Here is a 20,074-nt window from a genome sequence, read left to right on the forward strand (position 1 = left end):
TTTCCCCCTCAGTTTGCCATTATGCCCTTCTAAAAGTATATGCCCTAGGCCTAAGGATAACGTGGCCTTAATGCACTGGCCGTGCCCAGCCCACTCCTCTGCCTCTTTTCTGTCAATTCAGACACCAAAGTTAAAATTATTATCATTGTTTTAAATTATTGATGAACTTGCTGCCGTGGCATTTGGCCTTTGTGCCCTCAAAAAACATGAACAACACAAATGCACAAGTGGTCATGCCCTAAAATGTGTAAATTATAGGCCTAGTAAAGGAGCCAAAACAAAATATTTGCGTGTATGTACATGTACTGTATGTAAAAAGTAATAATTGAATCTTGAATGGGGCTTACGGGGCTGTGGTTAATACAATAGTTGTGCTGCTGGAAGAGACCACAGAGCACTCCCGATGACAACATGACAAATCATGTGATGTGTGATCATGTCAGCGGTCACCCCTCTTAAAGCCCTCACGCAGACCACAACACAGCCCAGCAGCTCAAAACTCAACAATGTGTTAACAAAAACCACCATAAAGTATTATTTATTATGATCGGTTCCATATCGAATAATAAAGTCATCATTTTACCCACATGCTGATGGGAGGAAAAGACAACCACTTCACTGAGACATAAATAAATGATAATACAACTGACAGAGCCCGGACGATGGCAGATCTTTGGGTCCAATGCTGATAACAAATATTAAAAAAAGGCATTTTATTGTGCTTAATTAAAAAAAAAATATGCTGATCTACAAGCTCACAACATGTCACATACTGTAGCAACATGTTGTGTGCTTGTAGATCGACGTTTTTGAGGAAAAAAACCCCACAAATTGCCTATAATGACATGGACAAAATAGGGAAAGTGGTTACATTTTGACAGGTGCATAATGGCGGATTAAAGTCAAATGCCAATATATAAGTGTATATTCAGTATATGTGTTGTGATTTCCGTGTGTGCTACTGCAGGCCTCTGGTGTGTGAAGACGCACACACTGACATGGAAGAGGGCCAGCTCCAGTTCTTCTATCTCCTGTCCTTCCTCCTGCAAGGTGAGCGGGGCGGGGCTCCATACGCCATGCACGTGCATACTGCACACTGTTGTTTCCCCAACAGTGGGTCGGGACGCGTTAGTGGGTCGTGGACACGATTTTATGGGCCTCTTTATTTTTCTCTACATTTTGTTTTTCACTTATTTACTATTATTTCAAAACATTTTCAAAAAGCATTCCCAAAATATAATCAAACATTTTCATCATTACATTAAAAACAGAAATTCCACAAATTAGAAAACAAATGTTTAAGAATTGGTCAAAATAGCCGATCTATGGCCTGGGCCATGGCTCAATGGTCCAGGCACCTTGGCTGGTAATCCAGTCTGGCAGTGTGCCGCGGGTTCCTGACGGCCTTTACTGCAAGTCTTCCCCCCCATCTCTCTCCCCATTTCCTGTCAGCCTCAATATTCAAAAATGGACTTGGTCTGTCCCTCCATAAAAAATACAAAATAAAGCCGAAAGCCATAAAATAAAATAAAATAGCCGATCTACAAGCTCACAATGCAGCGCGGAGCAGATCAACAACGGTTGTTGATCTGCTCACATTTTTTTGCGTGGATTTCATTTTGTGTGGCTATGTATGCTATGACAAGGACTGCTCATGATATGGGTATGCGTGCGTGTGCTTTCTTTTTTCTCTTTATTTTTTCTCCCCCTGTGCGCGCTGGTGCCGAAGGACGCTTATCTGCCTGTTTGTGCTTTGCACAGACAAAAACATAGCTGCGGGCCACACAGCTGTAGAGGTTCACGGAATTTCAAGTGCTGTGATTGTTGCATGCGCTAACCTGCCCTCTTCCCGAGCTCCACTTAAACGTGTTGAGATGTCAGATCTGTTCTCGCAAAGTCTGAGGAAAGCGACTGGAGACGTGGCCAAAAAACACCTAAATAGTCTAATCAATGTTCCCTGTTAAACGTTGAGACAATGACACGTTATCGTACAAGCCATTGAGTTTAATGGCTGTTGAATGGGGATGGGTGATGACTTCTGTCAGTGGCTTAGTTTTCATTTTTGGGGAATTTGAGAAAGAGCCTATTTAAGTGTTGTTAACCAAACCATCTGAAGAATGCGATTCTAAAATATTTTGGGGTGGGGGGGGGTTGAAAATCTGTCAGCCAAAGACTGGAATGAATCATTCTGTTATGTTAGCCATCCATTTTAAGGTAAGCTGCGGAAATTGTAATGTGTAAATTGTAACTGTGTTTACAATACACTACTATACAGTATGTATTCATATGTATGTCATTGTCTGCCATGGCTCAAAACACTGTATCCTCGTCAAATCACAACTTGAGCCCATCAATCTTCATATATGAATCTAACTAATCTGACATATGGTGCAATGTGTTGGTCAATTAAGGGTCAAGTGGGTGACATGGCTCAACTACTGTACTTATCGCAATGTGGGGTCCGGGGACGCCCAGTGGTCATTGAGGGGGTTTTAGGTGGTCCCCAGTTAAATAATTGATAGTTATGAACCAAATGACCCCATTGGTAGTTTTTGTACATTCGCAGAGTTCATTTAATACTGAGGAATTCATAGTGTTGATAATATTAATAATACACTTTATTTATAAGAAGCAACGGATCTAGTTCCGAGTCTCTCTCCTGTGACTGAACTTCTCACCTTATCTCTGAGGGAGATGCCAGCCACCCGTCTAAGAAAACTAATTTCGGCCGCTTGTATTGTATCCACCGTAGACGGAGAGCTTTGCCTTCTGGCTCAGCTCTCTTTTCGTCACAACAGTGTGGTACAGCGACTGCAATACCGCCACTGCTGCTCCTATTCTCCGGCTGATCTTCTCCTCTGTCCTCCCCTCACTCGAACAAGACCCCTAGATACTTAAACTCCTTGTAATGGATGGTTACAAAGTGCTTTACTGTGGCAATATAAAATGCAGTACACCATGATGTCTCACCCTGAATCAAATCAGCTTAGAGGCAAATGGTGGTATAAACAACAATAAAATCATTACAGCAATAAACAAAACGATACAATAAAACAACACCACACAATAGAAACTATAAACTAAATGGGGATTCATGGCCCAATGCATATGGGGGTCCTTGAAATTAAAAAGGTTTAGAATCACTGCTATACACAGCTCTAGGTTGCCCTTTGTGATTTGATTGCATTTGATTGTTTGTTCATGTATTGTTCTTGTTCATTTCAGAGGACATCTGGTCTCCTGTGACACTGCTGGTAACCCAGGAAACCCTTTACCTGCTCAGCGAAGATCACCAATGGAGTAAGAGCTTGCCCAGTGTCTTAGCCAATGAGGACGGAGAACCCGGCACCGGAGGGTTCATCGTTCTGGAGAGCCAGCCAATCAGCTGCGTTAGCTCCGTCCACCTGTGGTCCTCGGACCCGTGCCGAATGGACATCAAGCTCTATGATGAGGTCAGTCCAAGCTCTGTGATTGGCTACGAATCAGGAAGCATTTACATATCGTCACTGTTTGGCAGAAAGCTTGTATCACCATATTTATCTCGATGTTCTACATCATGCGCCCTTTATCCCTAAACTTATTTGAATTTTTTTACTATTTTGACGTTTAGGGATAAAGGTAAGGCACGCCCAAGATAGCTCCATTTATGGTTTTTTAAAATCAATTAATCCCCTAGTTTATACTTTGTTGTATGACATTGACGCGCAAAAGTGAGTTGTAGATCTGGACTGTTTTGGAAATATTTTGTCGATATGCCCAAAATAGGCCATGTTGAAAGTGGTTAAGTCTGTCTGTGGGGTTTATAAATATGTAACCAATGAAAAATACTATCAAGAGCTTGTGACTAACCTAGTGCCAGGCTTTTTGGCACTAGTTTTTTGTATCCAGCCCATATTAGTAACGTATGTGCAGTGAGATGCTCTGCAGATTGTGCAAACAAAATAAACAAAAGTATATTACCAGTTAAAAAGAACAATTTAAACATGTAGAAAGTGAATAACCTCAAGGACAAGTGAGTGCCTTTAGTAGATCATGATGAATACATGAATAAACCATTGCTAAAGTTAATTAGCTGTAATGTACGGTAACTATTACTAAATAAACTGTAGAAGCAAAGATAGGCAGTATACAACTGTACATCGATCAGAGGATCGTTTACACAGTACCGGTAGTTATTTTTAAAATAGGGTTCCGATTAAGAAATTGTAAAAAAAATATTGCTGCTAGATTCAGGATTCCAGCATGAGCGTAGCGGCGGAGCCCTATTTCTGACACAGTTCTTAGATCGAATTCGGACCCCATGTGAAAATGTACAATTTAGGCAAAATCTCTACCTGGCGCCCTCGGTTAATGACCTTTCCTTTGCGTCCGTATCGTGTCTTGCTTGGCCCCGGCAGATTGTGAAGCAGGAGAAGGTGTGGTGCGTGCGCTCGGAGGGCGGCGAGATGACCCTGGGTCTGCTGGACTGGGTGAGGGCGCGCTGGGAAGCCATGTTCGGCGTCAAGCTCACCACGAGCATGCAAGACACCACAACATGACGAGGCACCGGAAATGACGCGTGTTCTTGTGCGTCAGTAGACTCGGCAGCACAGTGAAAGATGTGGGCTTCTATTTTTTATATTTTTCATCGCACGCCCTGGTTACGTTATTTTTATTGTCCACATTTGTCTTTTGCTTTTATGCCAACTACTCTTATTGCACTCGCCCCACAGGGTGGACAAGCACATAAACTTTCATATCCGACGGAGAAAAGGAGTGTGACTTTGCCTTAGTTTGCCCCTCAACTGCAACCACGTTCTGGAAAATGTAAATGCATATTTATGTGATACTGGAGCCTCAACCTAGAATGAAGCGTGTGTGTGTGTGTGTGTGTGGCTGTGTGGGGGGCTGTGTGCGGCCATGTACGTATGCGAGTGCGTGCATGTGCGTGTACGTATGTGAGTGCGTGCGTCTACGTACAGTATGTGAGTGCGTGCGTCTACGTATGTGTGTGTGCGTACGTTTGGTCCATTCCGGCCATTAAGTTTGACTTGCGTGTCGTATGACAGTGTAGAGATGCAGGAAATTGCCGATCTACAAGTTCACAACGTGTCGTGCTATGCCACACTGTGAGCTTGTAGATTTGCTATTTTCGGCTTTGCAGACTGTGGCCCCGCCAGCCTTGGGGGTGCAGTGAGCTGTGACATCACACGCTCAACACAAGCTTAGGAGTTCATCCGTCCAGGTTTTCTTTTAACACACATGGAGTTCAGTCGCCATCCGTCCAGGTTTCCTTTTAACACACATATTTTCCATCCAATCTTATACTGTAGCACTGATCAGTCCGAGGCACAGCAGGGATCCAAATTAACCCGTTGAGAGCCAGTGTCTTATGGTACAATAGCGCAGGGGTCACCAAAGTGTTTTTGGGGGGGTCTCCAGATTAAAAAAAAAAAGGGGGGGGGGGGGGGGGGGGGGGTTGCAACTGAATTGCTGGAAATGGAAATTAAGAGTTTACATAGTACATGCATAAACTTTCCTTAATGATTATATCTGGTTTCAGTATTTATTTGTTTATTTATGTATTTTCTCTATTATTAAGGTTATTGTAGTGGTCAATTTGTATTGGGGGTGGGGAGGGGGCGGGGGGCGCGAGACATGGCCAAAGCATTTCCGGGGGTCCCCTTGCCAAAAACGTTGAGAACCCCTGCAATTGTGTACAGTGTGATTGTGATTATATGTATATGAAACAGGATACCAGAAGGGCAAAGCTACACAAACTCCTGGTAGCCACACTGGACTCATAGGGTTTCCTATGAGGGGAGGGGGTCTGGAAACGTCTGGAAAATCTGTTTGATGACAATTTGGGGAATTTACTGAGAGGGGAAGATGTGCACGAAACATCTGGAAAAGTATTAAAAAATTATATATTGTCTGACTGTTATTTAGGGTTCAAGGTTTAGAAGGGAAAATATACCATAAGCAACTGCTAATGCATAGGAATCATACCAGCTTGTGGTTTAAGCTTTCTGACAGTTTGTCTTTCTTTCTTTTGTTTGTTCTCATAAAATTCAGAACAGCAGGACATTTTTGTCACAGATAACAATTGTTTACACAGGAAAATCCAGAGGTGTTTTTTTTTAACTCTGTACTTCAGAGTTAAATGAAACACTGGATCTTAAGGTGTACAATGTTTTAATGTCAGAAATGCAATTGATTTGTGTAACCGTGTGTAACATTTAAATGTTTGTAACCGTGCGCTGCTTATTTGTGGTGTGCTCTGCTAATGCTGCCTGTGCTACCATACAGAAGCACCCGAGCTCAGCAAACAGGTTATGTTAAAAATCCAAATAGAAGAAACAGTGTGTACGTGTCGCTTAAATTATTTGTTAACGGTGTTTGTTTTCGTAATACAGTGTGTAGACTGTAGATCAAGCAAAAAGAGGGTTTTTTTCTACCTTTTTCTACAAATGAATAAAACAATCTGATGTATAATTAATTTAATTAATTAAATTGTATTCTGTCATGTGCTGTGTTTTGTGTTTGTTTATTTATTTTGCAGATATCCTGGCTATTACCAGACATCAGTGATTAGGCTTAGTGTTGAGAGCAGGTAATCTTCATTTTAGTCAGTCCCAGAATCCAAACCGAGTAAGTAATCCGTTATGCCATTTAAGTTAACTATTCCACGATCTATCTTCAAATGCTACACACAGTCTCATAACTACGCCCCCTGAAAGCAACACACAGGAAGTCGTTGCTAGTACTGGTATAACCCAGTTAGGACTGAGGACGATTCTAAAAACGCCTTCTAAATCCTGACCTAAGTTTTCAGAAAAACTTACAAAAATGTTATGCTGCTATATATATATATATATATATATACTGGTATAATCCACAGGTATAAGGTACGAGGAAAGCAAAAGTCCAAGTCCAACCTGATAACACCTCCCATCTAGGTGTCATATAGACTCAAATACAGCCTATTCCCTTTAGGAAGCAGCCCAAGCTGGCTGCCATAATTCATCACATCAACTACTTATTGATGTTGCCAATAGCATGGCTGACTGTACCATGAAAACTCATGTTCTCAATCAATGGTTTATTTTGAAGGTGTAAACTGGGGGATAAAGTAAGCATCAATTACAAGTAACTCAACCTCTTTAATTTGATCTGTGGCTGTATCGAGACTGGGGTTATTGGAAAAGGATGTTAACTAATGTGATTGTGTAAATATTTCTTCAAGCGTCGGTGCTGAACATGTGCCGTGCACATGCCCATGCAAGAACCTGTTTCACAATTGCACCCACATGTCCGACACAGCCCTGGTTTCAGAGACGTGTTGCAGTATTGGCTTAGGCCTACGTACTGGTACAACATGGCTGCTAACAACTGGCGGTTCCTAATGCAATCTGCTTTCATGTTCTCTGCCCTCCCTCTTAAATCATTTCACAGTTTTATCTGCCCATTAAGGCCTTGATAAATGCTGGGCACTGGTAGACTGAACTACTGTACGAAACCACATGTGGTATATATTATATGTTGGCAGAAGTGGTCTGCCAGTTTAGATTGGCGGTGTGGTGGGTATAAAAAAGCAAGGAATGTGTTAGACACAGTGAGTTACACACATTGTACACACTAGCTAATTTAACAGGTGTTGCCTATAACTCGTTTCAGATAAAGAATTGCAACACATTTTATTGAACACACTATTTCCATCAGTGGATTTGAATGTATGAAGAAACTGCCAGGACTGTGGGAAGTCTGGGTGGGACATAAAATAATGAAGGTGATTGGGTTCATGGGCTGGCTATTTGGATGAAGGGTTGAAAATAAGTAGGCAGGGGTCAAGGAAATCACTCTGCAGTGCTACCTGGCCATTGGGTCCTGGCTTTGAGATATCTGAGTTTCCCACAGTTCCCTGTCGACTTTGTTTTTGGATGTGCTGATAAGGCGTCAGTGTCTACACGGCTACAGCTGTACTGTGAATGATAGCAAGACATCTGTTGTACGTAGGAGACGTGCAATGAATCCTTGGTTGGAATAGATATGTCAATTCATCTAAAAGCTTCAGTAATTAATGTTGCTCCTTTACAGTGTTATCTTAGAAAGAAAATGTTCAGGTGCATAAGCACCTGGAAGGGGGAGGGTTGCTTCTGTGTATGTTTGGTTGCTAATATATTGAACCACGAATTATGTAATTTAGCCTTCTATAAACTTAACAGCTTTTGTTTCAAGATTTTATATATTTTTTCTTTAAAGTAACGTATCATTGGTTCTTACTACTTATGTGGTCCTGGGATGCCCAGTTCTACGATTGATTTGTAATCTTCATTATTACACAAAGTAAATACAACTACAGAATGTATAATGGCTATTATGGTCATAGTTTCAATGTTAACATTACACCTACAGTATGGTACAGTATAGAGACTAGACTAAGTAAAGGAATTCTGAACTAAATGACAGACCACATCGGACCAAATCACATCATCTTCTTGTCATACTACGTTGGTTACTTGTTCATGTTTATTTAGGTTTGTTTTTTCTTCTTGCCCACTAATGTTAAGAATGTTATTTAGATCCTGTTTGGACAGATGTAGGTTTGGTGTTTACCTGGTATCCTAGTTTCACTAAGGCACGTTCTCTGTACTCTGTGTGACTATATCCAGTTGTTTGTTGACTACTAGGGTTCATGTTTACTCTGCTTACGCACTCTCAAAGGATGTAAAACCCAAGAAAGTCTCCATTGCGGTCGTTCAAATTAAATTCATAGGAAGGAACACAAGGTGTAAATGCAAATGCCAGGTGTGAGAATTCAAATGTCACTTATGTCAGACTCTGTAGGACATGCATTGTCTGATTAAACCCATATGGCTCAATGTGTGAATCATTCAAGAGCATGAATATGCGCACGCATAAAGTCAATGGCAGATCAAGTGGCAAATCGAGTGGCAAAGTGAGTGACAAAGTGAATTTAATGTTGTTTTTTTGTAATTCAATCAAATAGGACTTTTCTGTTTGAATGTATGGGCTGTCAAGGCCAGAAAGTAGTTTTTTTGTCACTCAGTAGGCATTCCCGCATAACTTCCGGGTATGATGATGATGTCACACGCATACCCTCTATTGATGATGCTTCTGAGGAGAGAAGACTCCTCTTCCTCCCGAGGAGTTTGGAGAGACAGATGATCACTGTAGTGAAAACTATTTCATTCATCTGTGATCAATGGTCTAGTAATCACTCCGGTCTAATGGTCTAATCACTCCGGTCTAATGGTCTAATCACTCCGGTCTAATGGTCTAATCACTCCGAGCCTGGTTCCCAACCACTGGTAGTACTGTACTTGAGCCCCCCTCTGGTGGTACACAGAGGAGAAAAGACAAAAGTGGAATAATTTCTTTTTACTATTTTTACTACAGGTAGTTCTTCTGACCAAGCAATTGGTTGGCTATCCAGGTGTGCTGAAATGAGCATGACAGCATACCTAGCCTTAATAGAAGATTTGAGAACGGATTAATCACATTAGAAATATCATCAGTTGTGCTGATTAGTGATTAGATTAGTTTTGTCAGAGCAGCAGCATTATTGGCTAATTTGGCTTAGGAATGGAACAAAAGGGCAGGTATGCGCTCCTGTATTTTAACATCATGGTACTTGCTACTTGGAGAGCCAAATATTTTCTGAGGTGGTACTTTAGTATAAAACGGTTGGGAACCCTTTAATGCATAGAATGTGGATTCCTTGAAATAAATAAAGGAATAAAAAAGGTTGATAATTACTTGCCTATATATCCCATTAATAACAGTAATGGGTCACACACACCAAGACTGCATTTCAGTAATTTATTCTCCTCCTGTCCAAAATGCAAGAATAAATGATTGAAATACAGTCTTGGTGTGTGCGCCCCATTACCGTTATTTATGTGATATGATTTGAACGGGTAACGCACCTTAATTTAAGTCAGAGCGTGGTGGTCACATGAAGAGTTGCAGGCTATATATCCTGCACAACATATATTTCTTATTGAAAACATCTTAGCACAGTACCACATAGGCTACCTGTCTCTATGTTTCAACCAGTCTGTAAAGCCTATACTTCTACAAATCAGAGGCATGATGCATGATTGCATGATGCATCATGATGTTGTATGATGCAACATCTGTTGCATGATGCATCATGAATTGTGAGCATGTAGATCTGCTATTTTGAAAAGATTTTGACAGATTTTGAAAACTTGTTTCTACCTGCAAGTAGACTGTGATTAGATGATAGATTTTGATGCCACATTGTCATGCTGGCGCACATTTGTCTTTTTTTTTGTTTTGCTACAGACTTTAATAAAATGAGCAGAAAGTAATTACCATAAATGCAAAAGCGTTAGCCTTGAGTATAACAGGTCTGTAACTCTGAGAGGGTTCATTTTGGTTGACATTCAGTAACTGGGACTTATGATCAAAATAAGAACATTTTAATGCCATTGCCAAGAAGTCTTTGTACGGACATATTGATGACCCCCTGATGCCAACACTTTTGTATTTCTACATTGTGGTACTACTTGTATCTAAAGAAACAAATGTGAGTACTTCATCTTGCAAAGCCGGTGTCACATTCAGGTCACATTATAGGAGGCCTTGTTAATTGACTTACAAGGGGACAACAAAACAGTAGCCAAACATGTGGATCTCAGGTTTCAGCCAGACAGGGGCCTCCTCTCTCCCCTCCCCGCCTCCTCCCCTCCCAGCCTCCTCCCTCTTTGAAAAGAGGGGGTGTAGGACTGGGCAAGAAGAATCACTGTCTACTACTCAGTCAGTCAGAACTCATTCAGGAACCAGGATCCGATTCCGAATCCGCCGGCCTCTTGTTTTGTTTGTTGTTTGTGACCCCGACACGCACAACAACGACAAGGGTCTTCTTCTTCAGTTCACACAGCAGACCACCGGACGGATGGATGGGTTCGATTCTTCTTGAGAGAATCAAACGGGAGTTCAGTTTAGCTGGTGATGAGGCGCACGTGAGCATCATCATCAAGTGTGCTAATTAAATCAAACCTGGTGTCCTGAACAGCTGCGCGGCATCTTCGGACATTTACACAACAAGGTGAGTTTTGTTTGTTGTTTGGGAGACATTGCGCTTTTCCATCACAGTTTACTCTGTTGAAACTCAAACTACTGAACGAACGCTTAACAAGTAGACACTAGTCCGCTGCGCTCGAGCTGCAACGTGCGTAGCCTACCTGTCACATTATTGAAGTGATATGAACTCAGAACTCTTAATAGTTTGTCAAGTTAATCACTTAAAGAACCTTGTCTAGTGTTTTGTACGCTTATTTTGTGTTTCAACTTTCAACCCCAAAATTGTATTTGTTTGACGTTCTGTCGAGGAATTTCATCACCCCGACCGCCCCCGCCCCCCCCAGTTGAATCGACATGACATGATTATACTTAGTCGTACGACGGTTTAAACGGCTGTTGCTCATCGATAAACATAAGACGATAACTACAAGCTCGCAACGCGGTGGAGATGCGCTGTGAGCTTTTAGATCTGCTAATTTCGTTAATGATACAGGCAGTTTACTCTCTGCAACGTCACGTGCGTTTGGAACTTTAGAAAGGGTATGCCAGAAGGTCCCATCATGCAGAACAAATTTAAGCATCGTTTCAGTGGACTGTGGACATTAGTGGTTTATATGTTTTTGGGCAGTGCACGATGCATGATGATCATTAGCACTGAAACATGTCATGTGAACCATGATGGCTAGATGATCATGTGCCCTCAAAGTGCTCCCTGAACCCTAAAAATCCGGCTCTCTGCTTTTGGTTAAGAGTGGAATGTTAACTCTCCTTTGCTCTGTCCTCAACCCCCCAGTCTCCTCCACACACAGCCTGGCCAGTCGTTAAGAAGCCAAATAGCTCGTTAACGCAAACTTTTGTTAGGTTTCCAAAGTGGAAAGAGTGTTTGCTTGCACCCAGATGCTAGTGCAAACTTAACACACACAGGCTACTGTTTAAAAAGGTACGTGTCTTTGGTCAGGTCAGCAGGATGCGCATTGTGTGCGCCCTCCTCCCGGAGTCTCCCTCTTTGTTTGTGAGACAAGTTTGCATTGTCTAATTAATGTCATTGTCTGTTGGTTGGCCCATGTTGAAAGAAAGCTTAACAGTGCGTACCGTGGCTTTTGTCAGTTGGTTTGAGGACAGCATGAAGGCACTACTTGTCTTTTGTGCATCATTCCCCCCAGACTGCATGCAGGATTGCAGGAGAGAGGACAGCTGATCTGAATCACAAGCTGCACACACTGAAGTCAGACCACAGTACACATGAAGGAATTCATCCGTGGTTCACAAGTATCCTCAATTGGCTAAGAAGTTATGTGGGACCTGTAGGCTAGCTCTCCATAGCTCTAATGCCTTCATGCAACGGTCATTAGGGCTATGAACCAGAGCTAAACGTGTGGCCACAAGAAACTTCTTACAGTGGGTATCTGCCAGTGGGGTGTGAATTTGACTTGGTACTGCTGCTAAAGTTTGTAAGACTATTGGCAAGTTCAGAGGTTAAGGTGTTCGTTAAGAGCTGAGCTGGTCTGTTGGCCTATATCTAAATCTAGCATGTTAGAAGTCAGGTTTAATGCTCATCCTTGCCTGAAATGTGTACTGTTGCATTTCAGTTTGCATTTTAAGTGGGATGCTTTGGTCAGAGCGCAGTCATGTGTATTGTGTAGCCCCTAGGAAGTGAAGCCTTTAAGGGCCACTTACCCCTTTTGCAACCAGAGGTTTAGGACACAAACACTTTCCTGGGGTTTTTGTGTTTTTTTTGTAGTCATGACCCATGATGCCATTTTCCTCCACAAGGAGGGGAAGTGCACTAAAGCATTATGGGCATTGTAAGAATTCAGCAATCCTGTCAAACACACAGACTTCATAATGTTTCTGGCCACACGGCTATATATATATATATATATATATATATATATATATATATATATATATAGCTAGCTAAAACACAACATGAGTTCACGACACTGGTATCGGTATTTGGTATCGGCAGAAATTAAGGTATCGGACATCCCTACTTTAAACCCAACAATAAGTCGCCTCATTATCTATTTGTGTGATTTGATAACTGCGATTATCATGTAACCTAGATATTATATGATCCATCTATTTGTGGCACTTGGGGATCGGAGCACACCTGAGTCCTCTTTTTAAACAATGAGTTGATAATGCCTTTCACTATGACAATGGCATTCTTTTTTGTTGCCTTTTCTTCCCATGATATTTTGCGCAACCAGGCTTTGCCCTAAAAAAATAACAGCTTGAAATGGAGACGCTTGAATATCAGATCACAGATTGTTTTCGGGAAGAAACCAAACGCAGCTTGAACTGGGGCATGTGGAATTGCATGCCATGTAAAGGGACAATCGGGGACTCTGATGGCTTTGTAGTTTGTATATTAACATTGTTTTCGGTGTATGTAATATTCGCAAATGGTGCCTTGATGTGAAGTAATAAGAGTTTGCCTTTTTAAATAGTCAGTGTATGCCATTTTGCCACAATCCACTTAACTGAGATCATGAAAAAAACGAGAATTGAATCTGACATTGTGCTGGCTTTAGCTTTTACAGATTTGTGGTCCATAAGTATTTTTGGGACCATTGGTAATATTTGGACCATTCGTAAAATGCGTACATGATTAACATATTTATTAATAACCTAACCGGTTATCCTATTTGTGATATTGCCCGATTCTGTATGCATGAGCAGATTTGATGTCAACAGCACAACTTTTATCTCTTAATCATTGTCTCTACGCTCACTTTGATCTGTGACCGCACTTAAGTTTCCTAAACAAACTGTAGGTAATTGTATGGCAAAACGGCAGTCTAGTGTCATGAATAGATTTTTGAGTCCGTTACTGTACCAGTTATGTTGATACTAAAGGTTCAAAACGTTTTTTGCATCTTGACTACGAGCTGTACGATCTCTCCTTCCTTTAAAAGTTTTGTCTCCACAGGTCAGCACCTCCTCACTATTGTGTGTGCTCCTACCTCTTTGTTATGATACTAAGCGTTCACCCACCTGTTGATTCCTTATCCTTTTTATCTTGAACTGTTTTGATTAATCATTATGCAATTTTACACACTGCAGATCTGAAGTTACTAGATTGCTCTTTTCTTCTTGGCATAATGGTTACAGTTGATTGGATAGCAGAGTCATCACGCACTATAGACTCGAGTGCCGCTACCCCCTCAACAACAAAGAAGGGGAAAATGTGAATTGCCCCCATTAACTTAACTACACCAGTTTACTCCATCCACCCAAACCATTTACCCCACATATATAGTTGCAACTTGCCAGCTAAACTTTGATGTTGGCTCTAGCTGCTGAGGTCTGGATTGATGAGAAATGGTTAGAATATTGATTTTTCACCAGTGCTCTTGATCTCCTTTTTTTTGGTGTGTGTGTGTGTGTGTGTATATATATATGAATTGTGTCCCAAAGGCCCATGTTAAGCATGCACACCAATAATTCAGCAAAACTTGTCATTATCACCTGTCCCAACTTTTTTTGTGTGGCTTTTTACTATATTTCTGACTAGTACAGGCCTTTGTCTGACCGTCCTAAAGTTTTGAAGCACTGCCATGGATCCAACCTCTTATTACGTTCATTTGTATTTATTCATGAGAGTTAGTTCAGGCATATACGGCCAAGAGTTTATCTGACAGTTCTCTATTGATTTGTCTGGTTGTTGGAACAGTAAAAATCTGTGCTCACTGATCTTTGATCTCACCACCATCTCTTTGTGCTTGTCTCTCCTCCCAGAGTTGGTCTAGAACTTCCATCTGTTCGGCATCAACATGAGTTGGAGCTTCATTACCCGTTTATTGGATGAGATCTCCAACCACTCCACCTTTGTGGGCAAGGTGTGGCTCACCATGCTACTAATATTTCGCATTGTGCTGACCGCGGTTGGAGGCGAGACGATCTACCATGATGAACAGAGCAAGTTCACTTGCAACACGCAACAACCGGGATGTGAGAATGTGTGCTACGATGCCTTCGCCCCGCTGTCCCACGTTAGATACTGGGCGTTTCAGGTGAGCTGGTTGGTATGCATAAAACGGCATGCTGGTTTCTGTAGGACTTTGAATGGTTCCTATAGGAATATGTGGTGCATACGTTTGTTAGACATACTAACAGTCCGACAGGCATTAGTTTGACAACATTGTCTACTACTAACCTGTGCTGCGGGTTAAAACTCACCAGTGGCTCCTGACATGCGCGGCAGGTTAAAATTAACCTGTTTGCTTCCTGTAAGGTTGGGTTTTGGCTAGGGTGTCGGACTCATGACTGTAGGACTGTTAGTACGTTGGCCCAAACACATTCATAGCACCTTTTTCCCCATTAAGACTTCTAAATCGGTAGTTCTCATACTTTCAAGATTTTTCTAATATGTTCAAAAATATCAGATGTAAAAGCACAAATCTAAAGTGACACAGATGCTTTCAGTTGTAATGCATTGCCTTAAATGACTTTCAGCACTAGATGCAATATTATAATTTATTGGTTATTTAGACATGGCTTGGGATAAGTGACCAAATCATTTATTTTGGCTTGAGATCAAATATTTTCTTATAAATTGTGCTTATTATGCAAGTTTCATTCATTGAAGAGTGAATCTAAAAATACTATGCTTTGGTCAACCTTGGCATCCCTATTTTTGTCGTTGCGGGTAAAAATAAATGGGCATAAGTGGTTAAAACACAGAAATAAAGATTCACTCGTATATAACTAAAATGTATTTATGAATTGCGTCTTCTCCAGGTCATCATGATTACCACACCAACGATCATGTATCTGGGGTTTGCCATGCACAAAATTGCCCGCATGGGGGACGTGGACTACAAGCCGCTCCACCGCAGCGGGCGCAAGAGGATCCCCATCGTGAACAGCAGGCCGGACCGTGACTACGAGGATGCAGACCTCGCTGAGGACGATCCCATGATGGCTGAGGAGATCGAGCATGAGAAGGAGAAGGCGCCACCTGCACCAAGTAAGATGAACTTTCTCAACTCCGTAGAAGTCTAGTACAGATTGTGCTGGTTTAACCCGTCCCCATTTCTAGCAAATCTTTAAAAAAAAAATTAAAGTTGCAAACCATGCGTTCTTGCGTTGTAATGTTTTAGATCAGTGGTTCCAAAACTTTTCAGCCTATGACCCAAAACAGAAATTGGATATTCGTCCGGGACACAAACTAGTGAAAACGGCGGATCTATAAGCTCACCTGGCGCGTTGTGAGCTTGTAGATCGGCTTTTTTCAATTTCATTTTCATTTCAATTTCTTCCATAAATTACCCACAAATGGGTCCTGACCCACTGTTTGGGTAACGGTGTTGTAGATTGTCTATTTGCCATATGGTAATGTTCAGTTTTGTACATTGACATGTATTTACAAACGTATGCACACACAGGTTGCATGTAAGCATAAAGGTGAAACTGCATGGTATTATCCAGGTCAGACGTTTTCTGATCACGTGTCTGTCCTTCAAGGTGCCATGAAGCATGACGGCCGGCGTCGTATCCAGCGTGACGGCCTGATGAAGGTCTATGTGTGCCAACTGATCTCGCGCGCCGCCTTCGAGATCGCCTTCCTCTTCGGCCAGTACACCCTCTATGGCTTCGAGGTGATGCCCTCGTACATCTGCACGCGGGACCCCTGCCCCCACACTGTGGACTGTTTCATCTCGCGGCCCACAGAGAAGACTATCTTCCTGCTGATCATGTATGTGGTGTCCTTCCTCTGTCTGCTGATGACCTGCCTGGAGATGGTCCACCTGGGAGTGGGGGGCCTTCGTGACACCTTCCGCCGCCGCGCAGCCACTCTCCGGTCGCTCCCACGACCTCCCGCCCCGTCCGCACGGCGCCCGGGCCTGCTCGCCGCTGCCCCTCCAGGGTACCACGCCATCGTCAAGAAGGATCACGGCAAGCTGCGGGAGGGAGGAGGGTCTCTAGGGGACTCCGGGAGGGCGAGCCCACCGCCCAGGGAGCTGGAGAGGATGAGACACATGAAGATGGCCCAGCAGCACCTGGACCTGGCCTACCAGATAGAGGAGGGGTGCCCATCACGCAGCAGCAGCCCTGAGGCCAACGCCGCAGCACAGGCCGCCGCTGATCAAAACCGGCTCAACTTCGCTCAGGAAAAACTAGCAGAATCCAGCGAAAAAGGTACACATAATATTAAATCATTATGTATGTTGAAGACTATATGAGCCCTTTGTTAGTGAAAGGTGATTTTCCATTTTATTTTGTTATCAGGGGTGTGTGTGTGTGTGTGTGTGTGTGTGTGTGTGTGTGTGTGTGTGCAGTAATTGGATTATATACAACAAAGTATAATAAAAAAAAGCTATCCAGTATATTTATCAACATACATTCAACACACTCGTGTTTTAGTTAATCTTTCTTTATTTTCATTTAACCAGTCTTTAACTGAACCAGTTAATTTGTATAGGATATTGTCTCGGTTGAATTATCGTAAATGCCCTTCATCAAAAGTAGACAATCTACAAGCTTTACACTGCATCGCTCGCATGTATTGTGAGCTTGTGGTTAGTCTATTTTGGGGGGAAATAAATGTGGTTAATAAAATAAAATAAAATGGAAACATTGCCAGAGCTTGTGACTAAATAACTACATTGGTCCTTTTCTAATTTCCTGAAAAGTAACCGTTAGACATACAAGGTTTTCACCCAACAGTGACTATTATATAGTAGCATTTCAAAGAAACAAATGAGAACTCCAGTACAAAACATTAAGAGCATTGAATGGTTAAAAAAATTAAAGAATAGACTTCAATTTTCTATCGATTACAGTCTTTACACAGTCTTTAATTTAGATTTTTTTGTGTTTTGTCGCATTCCTGAACCAATTTGATAACCGGGTCATTGCTATTTACTATTTTTGAAAATAGGTGACGAGTTTGAATTGGTGTAGCCACCCTGTCTTCTGTGTAAAACGGTGTGTTGTGATGTACAGGAGACCGTGTAGAGGTCATGGATTTGAGTTTGGCATTTCAGTTTTCTAATGATTCCCTCTTCTTTCCTAGGAGTACATGCCTGAGCGTGCCTCCTGCTTCAGACGGTCTGTCTTGTCATTTCTACTGGCCCTGGACATATGGGGGAAGCACATATGGGAATGCAGTCAGACCACTGAGAGCGACTGAAGTGTGTCCTTTTTTGTTTGAATGAAAGAAATATGCCTTGTCAGTATTAAAGGGCCAATCTAAAAGAAGAAAAAAAGACTCAAATCTGAGCTGCGTTTGTACACAACGCCACAACTCTAAACTTGAACTTCTGCCAAATACTTTGGGTCTCGAGTTTCAGCTTGCCGGTCCACAACCACACCTTGACAGTGCCCGTAGCTGCGTTCTGGTTTACACCCTCTTTTATTTCCATCCCATTCTTTCATTTTTTTTGGCAGTAATCCCTGTGTTCATTGGAAACCTTATCTTCACTCACTGTTCAACTGTTGTGATTTCTTTGTTCTTAACAGTCTTCCTAATGAAAGGGGTTTCATTGTTTGTAGTGTGGAAGCGTTCATTGTGCACTGTTAAGGCATGTTGCTGGCCGTAAATGGGACAAAAGACAATGATTTTATTTTTTACTTTATGATTTGTTCGCGACTTGTTTTCCATGTTCCACTGAGATCCAAGTTTGTTCAAATTGGCCAAAACGTTTACCTGGGAAATGCTTGAAATCTGTAATGTCTACCAATGTTTTTTTCTTTTTCCAGAACATTACTTTTCATTTGGTTTTGCCACATTTCATGACAATTTCTGTAAATCAATAGCAATATCTGACACAAAGGGTAACATTTAAGTCATTTATTTCAAAGGACTGCAGGGGAAGAAATCAGCACTTTAACATTTGGTTAACTTGGTACGTGTACTTTAATTTACCTGCAAAAAAAGAATCATTCCCCATGTCATTCTAAACCTTGCATTAAAGTTTGTACTGGTCAGCAAACTTAAGAATGGACTGTAATCCTTGTTCCATGTTTCCGTCAGTTAGGATTCGTCTTGTCACAGTTTTGTTTTGTTGAAAGAATACATTTTGTAAGATGAAGTTGGAGCAGAGGATCAGAAATGCCACAAACATGTATAATATACGAGCACCCCCTGTTGGACCTGTTATGTTTTTGTTTTATTGCAGAGAAAAGGGATTTATACTTTGTCATATGGTGTCTGCCTCTGTCTGAAGATGGCTAATGTACAAGTTCACATACTGAAAGTCGTCGACATGCATACTGCGGAGTAGGCAGTCAACATGAAGAGCAATCTTTTTCCCTGCATGTCACTTGCAGCCAAAAAAGGTTTTTAAGATGTTTCCGTCGCTTGGACCTTCATCGGGTATATACGATACATACCTGATGAGGGTCTGAGCAAACCAAATGTAATATTTAAAAAAAATAATCTTTTGCTCTTTTCATGGTGAATGCTTTTAAAAAGACTGATTTCATTTGTACATGTCTGCAATCATACGACGGAGTATAAATGAAGGCATTGTTACGATGAGATGTAGGCCTTCCTGTAATCACCTTCAGTTCTACGACATTCCAGTTAAACTATCGGTACATACTGCTTTGTGATATTTTTGTTTTTCCTCTAATGCTCATTTTGTAGCTGTTTTTGTAACTAGAGATTATTTTGTTAACAGAAAAAAATAAAAATTTGAATGAATTTGATTTGTTTGGGGTTTTTTGTCAAGGGACTTTTGTCAAACTGATACTTAAAGGGATAAATTTAAAGTTTTATTGGGTTGCCACCAGTTAACCCAATAAAATAAGGGCTTTGTAACCACTAACTCAAGTTGCTTACTGTCCTTTTGACTCTTGAGGATACATTAACTTTTTAATGCTAAATTATTAACCTATGACTTTCATTCTCCTAATTCTCCATTTTAATGTGAGTGTTATGTGTGTTGGCTGTGGAAAAAATGTAATCTCACAACCTCTACCCAGGCTTTTAACAATCTCGCCTTATCAGCATTTCCAAGACACCACTACTAGACTATGCTGTCTTGGAAATGTAGCAAACACTGCCCCC

The 20,074-nt window shown here is 41.6% G+C and overlaps 2 protein-coding genes across 4 annotated transcripts in view; both read left to right on the forward strand.

The window, feature by feature from the left end:
• The window catches only part of stk11ip (serine/threonine kinase 11 interacting protein), a 55,332-nt gene extending 50,587 nt beyond the window's left edge, over positions 1 to 4,745 (forward strand). For all 3 annotated transcript variants that reach the window (XM_080758389.1, XM_080758390.1, XM_080758388.1), the window contains exons 26-28: positions 968 to 1,050; positions 3,226 to 3,452; positions 4,398 to 4,745. In XM_080758389.1, the coding sequence (XP_080614515.1) occupies positions 968 to 1,050; positions 3,226 to 3,452; positions 4,398 to 4,538 (451 nt within the window). In that variant the 3' untranslated portion in view covers positions 4,539 to 4,745. The remainder of the gene's footprint in view (positions 1 to 967; positions 1,051 to 3,225; positions 3,453 to 4,397) is intronic.
• Positions 4,746 to 10,791: 6,046 nt separating this feature from the next.
• LOC308311545 (gap junction gamma-1 protein-like) lies at positions 10,792 to 18,269 on the forward strand. Its single transcript, XM_080758280.1, has 5 exons — positions 10,792 to 11,077; positions 14,797 to 15,071; positions 15,799 to 16,027; positions 16,525 to 17,199; positions 18,077 to 18,269. Exons 2-5 carry the CDS (start codon positions 14,832 to 14,834, stop codon positions 18,088 to 18,090), a joined length of 1,158 nt encoding a protein of 385 aa, XP_080614406.1. The 5' UTR covers positions 10,792 to 11,077; positions 14,797 to 14,831; the 3' UTR covers positions 18,091 to 18,269.
• Positions 18,270 to 20,074: the final 1,805 nt, after the last annotated feature.

Source organism: Protomyctophum bolini, assembly GCF_963924005.1.
Source record: "Protomyctophum bolini genome assembly, chromosome: 24".
NCBI classification, from domain to species: Eukaryota; Metazoa; Chordata; class Actinopteri; order Myctophiformes; family Myctophidae; genus Protomyctophum; species Protomyctophum bolini.